The 6,851-nt window shown below is 44.8% G+C and overlaps 1 protein-coding gene across 4 annotated transcripts in view; it reads right to left on the bottom strand.

The window, feature by feature from the left end:
• LOC119972615 overlaps positions 1-650 on the bottom strand; it is a 296,819-nt gene extending 296,169 nt beyond the window's left edge. For 2 of the 4 annotated variants that reach the window (XM_038809605.1, XM_038809607.1), the window contains exon 1: positions 236-650. In XM_038809605.1, the coding sequence (XP_038665533.1) occupies positions 236-522 (287 nt within the window). In that variant the 5' untranslated portion in view covers positions 523-650. The remainder of the gene's footprint in view (positions 1-235) is intronic. The other 2 variants (XM_038809608.1, XM_038809606.1) reach the window with 2 other exon arrangements.
• Between the last annotated feature and the right edge of the window lie 6,201 nt (positions 651-6,851).

Genomic DNA, 6,851 nt, shown 5'->3' on the forward strand with positions numbered 1-6,851 from the left:
CAAGCACCACATCAAATAATATAGTAACACTCACTGCTTGGATCCATACAAAAATAATTACCATTGGGAAGGGTAATCAGTATTTGGGCAACCACCGTTCCGTTGGGCAGCTCACTACCCTTGGCCTCTGGGGGCGCAATAGTCGGACAGAAGCGATCTGCCGATGCACAATGGCAGAGATGCTTTATCCTACACTTCTTAAAGCATAGAGGACTGGCAATTGCTCCGCACTTACTCGCGCAACTGTTCCACTTCGTACATATCCTCTCGTTCTTGTGTACTCTTGTCGTTGTCCCGCAATGGCCTGGCTTTGTGTCGAGTTGGAGTCTGAAGTCCAGCTTCAGGACTCAGGTCTGAGCCGAGGCCAAGCTGCAAAGGTGAGAGGGCCGGCGCCAGGCCGCCAACTTTAAACACACGTCGGGGTGGAACTGTCGGTCCACGTCGCCAATTCTCAGAAACCTCTTCCAGGAGCTGGTAGTCGTCGTCCTCTTCATCATCGTCGTCCGCATCCAGCCACGACATTTAGCGTCCGCATTTATGTTAAGAGATCAGTAGGCAGATTATGGGAGCAAAGGCACTGAGCGCACTCTCTCGCGCTCAGCGCTTCCATTGTTGTGAGCGAGGCGGGCCGTTACCCCACCCAACACCCGCGCACCTTCTATAACCGCCATTGTGCCCCGCGCAGTCGCCTAGCAACGGGTGGAAAGGTGTTCCACCCAGCAGGGAATAGGGGGCTTTCTTAATAGCAGATATGTCTTCCCGCTGTCATTAAAATAAGTAGCTCCTTTCGAGGGGCACAACTAAAAAAGAAATTAGGAAACAATAAACTTATACAAACAGTTGTAGATTCAGTTCTTAAGATTAGAGAGACGGGCAAGCAAATACCATGGAAGTATTTGAAGTAATGAGAATGTTAAAACGTAGGCACTGGTGGACAAGAAGGCATTTATTGTAGGGATTGGATTGGATTATTGTCACGTGTACCGAGGTACAGTGAAAAGTATTTGTCTGCAAGCATTTCAACAGATCATTCAGTACATGGGAAGAAAAGGGAATTAAACAAAATTCACAAAAATACATAATAGGGCAACACAAGATATACAATGTACTACATAAGCAATGTAAGAAGTCTTACAACACCAGGTTAAAGTCCAACAGGTTTGTTTCAAACACGAGCTTTCGGAGCACGGCTCCTTCTTCAGGTGAATGGAAAGGCTTGTTCCAGAAATGTTTATATAGACACAGTCAGAGATGCCCGGAATGCGAGCACCTGCAGGCAATCAAATCATCAAAGATGCAGAGAGAGAGGTAACTCCAGGTTAAAGAGGTGTGAATTGTCCCAAGCCAGTTCAGTCGGTAGGCCTCTGCAAGTCCAGGCTTGTTGGTGGGGGCCGAATGTAATGCGACATGAATCCCAGATCCCGGTTGAGTCCGCATTCATGCGTGCGGAACTTAGCTATAAGTTTTTGCTCAGCAATTTTGCGTTGTCGCGTCTCCTGAAGGCCTCCTTGTAGAATGCTGACCCGGAGATCAGAGGCTGAATGTCCTTGACTGCTGAAGTGTTCCCCAACTGGAAGGGAACAGTCCTGCCTGTTGATAGTCGCACGATGCCCGTTTATTCGTTGTCGCAGTGTCTGCATGGTCTCGCCAATGTACCACGCTTCGGGACATCCTTTCCTGCAGCGTATGAGGTAGACTACATTGGTCGAGTCGCACGAGTATGCGACTCGTGCGACTCGACCAATGTAGTCTACCTCATACGCTGCAGGAAGGATGTCCCGAAGCGTGGTACATTGGCGAGACCATGCAGACACTGCGACAACGAATAAACGGGCATCGTGCGACTATCAACAGGCAGGACTGTTCCCTTCCAGTTGGGGAACACTTCAGCAGTCAAGGACATTCAGCCTCTGATCTCCGGGTCAGCATTCTACAAGGAGGCCTTCAGGAGACGCGACAACGCAAAATTGCTGAGCAAAAACTTATAGCTAAGTTCCGCACGCATGAATGCGGACTCAACCGGGATCTGGGATTCATGTCGCATTACATTCGGCCCCCACCAACAAGCCTGGACTTGCAGAGGCCTACCGACTGAACTGGCTTGGGACAATTCACACCTCTTTAACCTGGAGTTACCTCTCTCTCTGCATCTTTGATGATTTGATTGCCTGCAGGTGCTCGCATTCCGGGCATCTCTGACTGTGTCTATACTGTATAAACATTTCTGGAACAAGCCTTTCCATTCACCTGAAGAAGGAGCCGTGCTCCGAAAGCTCGTGTTTGAAACAAACCTGTTGGACTTTAACCTGGTGTTGTAAGACTTCTTACTGTGCTCACCCCAGTCCAACGCCGGCATCTCCACATCATACATAAGCAATGGCATTGGATGAAGCATACAGGGTGTAGTGTTAATGAGGTCAGTCAATAAGAGGGTCATTTACGAGTCTGGTGACAGTGGGGAAGATGTTTTTGAGTCTGTTCGTGCGTGTTCTCAGACTTCTGTATCTCCTGCCCGATGGAAGTTGGAAAAGTGAGTAAGCCGGGTGGGAGGGACACTTGATTATGCTGCCCGCTTTCCCCAGGCAGCGGGAGGTGTAGATGGTGTCAATGGATGGGAGGCAGGTTCGTGTGATGGACTGGGCGGTATTCACGACTCTCTGAAGTTCCTTGCAGTCCTGGGCCGAGCAGTTGCCATACCAGGCTGTGATGCAGCCCAATAGGATGCTTTCTATGTTGCATCTGTAGAAGTTGGTACGGGTTAATGTGGACATGCCGAATTTCCTTAGTTTCCTGAGGAAGTATAGGCGTTGTTGTGCTTTCTTGGTGATAGCATCGACATGAGTGGACCAGGACAGATTTTTGGTGATGTGCACCCCTAGGAATTTGAAACTGCTAACCATCTCCACCTAGGCCCCGTTGATGCTGACAGGGGTGTGTACAGTACTTTGCTTCCTAAAGTCAAGGGCAGCTGGACAAGGAGACTAGGTGTGAGTTCAGGGATCCTGCAGTACTTTGAATGAGCAACCTTTTGTCCATATCTAAGGTTGATTCTTGCGATGGTGGGGCTGTCATGAGCAGAGATTAAATCGATTAGATTATATTAATTGGAGTTCAGAAGTGTGAGAGGGCATCTCAGGATTAGATATAGTAGATTCTGAAAAACTTCCCAGTGGTGGGGGAAGTCCAAAACTAGAGGTCATAGTTTGAGTATAAGAGCTAAAACTTTTAGGACTGAGGTGAGAAATGTCTTCACCCAGAGGGTGGTGAATCTGGAATTCACTACCACAGAAAGTAGTTGAGGCCAAAACATGTAATTTCAAGAAGTAATTATATATAGCTCTTGGGGCTAAAGGGACATGGAGGTTGGGAGGAGAAGAGGCAGAATCAGGGTATTGAACTTAACAAATCAGCCAAAATCATAATAAATGGTGGAGCAGGCTCAAAAGACCATATTTTCTATGTATATTTCTATGTGTACAGTGGTAAATTGGAGGGCCTCCAGGACAGGGTTTCAACAGTTGAGTTAACAAGTTCACAACAATATGCATGAGCCTATTCACCAGCATATAAATTGAGTCAGTCAAGTCAGCAAGAATCCACTTCAAGCCGCTGGCGATAACGGCACCAAATCGCATTCCATAACACATGTAAGAATTAATTTATGAAACATTTCAAGTTAATGTTGCACATTAAAGACAGACAGCTAACCGTCAAATCAAACTTATTTGATTCTAACCCAAACCAATTAGGATTACATAGGGGTGTAGATAGATGGCTAAAGACTGATGATTTAGTGTAACCATGATAGATCATCCATGATAGATTTTTCATTCATGAATCATCTATACCTTGATCTAACTTACTCGCTGTCTGTTTTTCATATTTTCACTTTTCCACTCGAATTCTTGAAGTAAATGCAAGCTGTTTGCCGTAAGCAAGAAAATCATTTCTGTATTATTTGAAAGTTATGTTGTCCACAAATTGCTTCTCTTCGAGTCCTTTTGCTAGCTGGACTTATTAGAGAATAAGATTTAAGTGATTCTCAATTGTAATCAACTAGAGTCAATAAAACAATTCTTATTTGCACCCAAGAAGTACTAACTCAAATTTCTACTGAGTTTTAGTGTTCGCAAGTGCCACTAGATCCACATGGTTGATCTCGACAGAGGGTTGGGTGGAAGTAGCAAGTCTTAGTGCTGATGCAGATAAGGGATTGGTAAATTCATCTTGGCGTCAAAATTGCAAACACTCTGGTACAGTTCACGGTAATTAAATGGGAAGAAATACAATCTGTGGCTTAAGCATGTCTATTAAGAGGTGGGAAAATAAATGGCAATTAATATTTTCATTGTACAAGTAGACAATTTATTCAGTTTAAGAATTTAAAAACGATCAGCATACACATTAAATAACAACTTCCAATAGCAGCTTGGTTTTTGTGAAAACTGCAAATATTCGTGAACCAGTTTTGTCATACCAATCCACAGCTTCATAGTCATTCTTACTAATACCAGCTCTTCATTTCACCTTTTTAATTTTCCTCTTGTCCTGCTTGTAGCTAATCCTACCAAAGCTGATGTCATGGTATTCACACCTGTCCTGTGCCATCTTCACACATCTGCTGTATTTCATCTGCAACTGTGACATCCATCATAAACCTCAGGCTGCCCTTTTTAACAATTCAAATTCTAAAATTGGCTATGGTGGGGATTTGAACTCTCATTTTCTGCATTTGTCCAGGCCTCAAGATTGCTAGTTTATTAAGATCAGCATTACAGTACCATAAGATATATGAAATTACTTTCCATATTTCAGTTAGAATTCTAGTCTGTTAGCCTCGCAACACTAAAGACACCAATTGTACAATTGACCAAAATTACACGTGATGCTGCCACTGGGTTAAGTAGCTTATAGTGCCAGCCAAGATTTTTTGAAACGGTCTCGCCGAGGTACTGGTCCAGTATGCCACGCTGAAAAGGTCATTGTTGAGCATCATCCTTAAAGATTGTCTTGCTTCAACAACTCATTCCTATAAGACATTAGGAGGAATCCTGTACCCTTCAAATCGTATACAAAAGCCTCTGGTGAGCTATTAGGTAGTCTGCACCGGTTTGCAATAAGTACAATTAAGGAAAGGTAATGGTTTCAGTGCAATCGAGGGAGTGAATTAAAAAGGAAGATGATCAGTAGCCTCAAGTGACCCCAAAGGCTCTACAGCACAAGCCTGACAATTATTGGGAGACAGTATCACACCAAACAAGTCATCACCATGGAATTGTCCATCAGGTGCTTTAACTGCCTGTGTCTTATGGATTTAAAATATCTAAACAAGAGCCTAGAGCACTGGATCATCAGCAATAATGGATGAAATATGTTTAGTGATTCCAGGAAATGAATTTTAAGTGAACCTTAATGCAGCAAGCTGAATACATTTTAAGGATCTGTTTATATCTCCTAATTCCAACTTTATATGGGAAACCTTCCACGAGCATTGTAGGTCCATAAGTAAAGTTGCCATAGTCCCAAATGACCCAAGGCTCCCCCCACCCCCCCCCTTGGAGGGGGAGAACTGACTGGTGGTGATTTAACCTGAGGGTCACCACACCTCAGGTGAGGAGCAAGGTTGAGAAGGCAGAGCCTTCATGAATAACCTCAGCCAGTACAGGAATTGAACCCGCACTGTTGGCCTTGCACTGAATCACAAACCAGCTGTCCAGCCAACAAGCTAAACCGACCCCCACGTCCATAAGTATAATCGTGCAGAAAGAGAATTAAGTTACATTATTGAGACAACAGGCCGCAACACAATATATTAAAAGAATAAATTGTTTCAGATACAGCATGGTTGCTTTGATATTCATTTAATGATCAACATAAAAGAGTTGAATTTCCCAGTGGCGCCAGGAAAGAGATGTTGGGATTGTTCCCAGGTCCAATATCCACCCCTGGGGAAAGTCACTCATCTATGATTTTCCCAGTGGCAGCTAATCCATGTCCCGAGGGCAAGAGCACCTTTCATTAGGGACGGTGAGCAGGCTCACAAAGTTGTTGGGCTAATCAGAGGCCTTCCAGTTGGAAATGAGCAGCAGCCTGCAGTGGAAGGTAAGAGAGAAGGTACTTCAAAACTTAAGCTTCAACATCCAGCCATTATCTTGGAATGGGGTACCCTCTCTGCAAGGCAGCCTTTGGTTGCTCCTTCACCCAGGCAAGCAAGCAGAGATAGCCTCGAGACCACCCTGGAGTGTGGGGTACAAGCATCCAGGCAACTAAGCTGGCCCCTGCTGCCTGCAGGAACCTTTTGGCTTCAATTAGGCTCTTGTTCATGTCTAGTTTTGAGCTCATCTTTCAGTGTTTTATAAACAGTATTAAAGTGCTCTACTCAAGTCAAATCAATATTTAGCTTTTCATCAGAGCTCTACTTCTGCTACAGCAACCAAACTATTCAAAGTCATTGGGATCTGGTCACCCATCAAGAATTTATAAAGAAAAATGGACGTGATTCTCCGCCCCGTCACATTTCTGCCCCGACCCACCGGCAGGATTCTCCGTTACGCCGGCCGGTCAATGGGGTTTCCCATTGTGGGGCAGCCCCAAAAAACCGCCGGGAAACTCTCGGGCGCTGGCAAAACAACAGGGAATCACACCGGCGGAGAATCCCGCCCTAAATTCTTTCAGCAATTATAATTGATGAGGTAATTATTACATTTTATTACAGTCATTCGCCTCTTTAGAGTTCAGTAAATCCAAAACATCTGTACATTTTAAAAATTCATTTATGTGGGCATTACTGGATCGGCCAGCATTTATTGCCCCGCCCTAACTGCCCCTCAGCGGAGGCTTGCGAGACAATT

The sequence above is a fragment of the Scyliorhinus canicula genome, chromosome 10 (assembly GCF_902713615.1).
Source record: "Scyliorhinus canicula chromosome 10, sScyCan1.1, whole genome shotgun sequence".
In the NCBI taxonomy this organism is placed as follows: domain Eukaryota; kingdom Metazoa; phylum Chordata; class Chondrichthyes; order Carcharhiniformes; family Scyliorhinidae; genus Scyliorhinus; species Scyliorhinus canicula.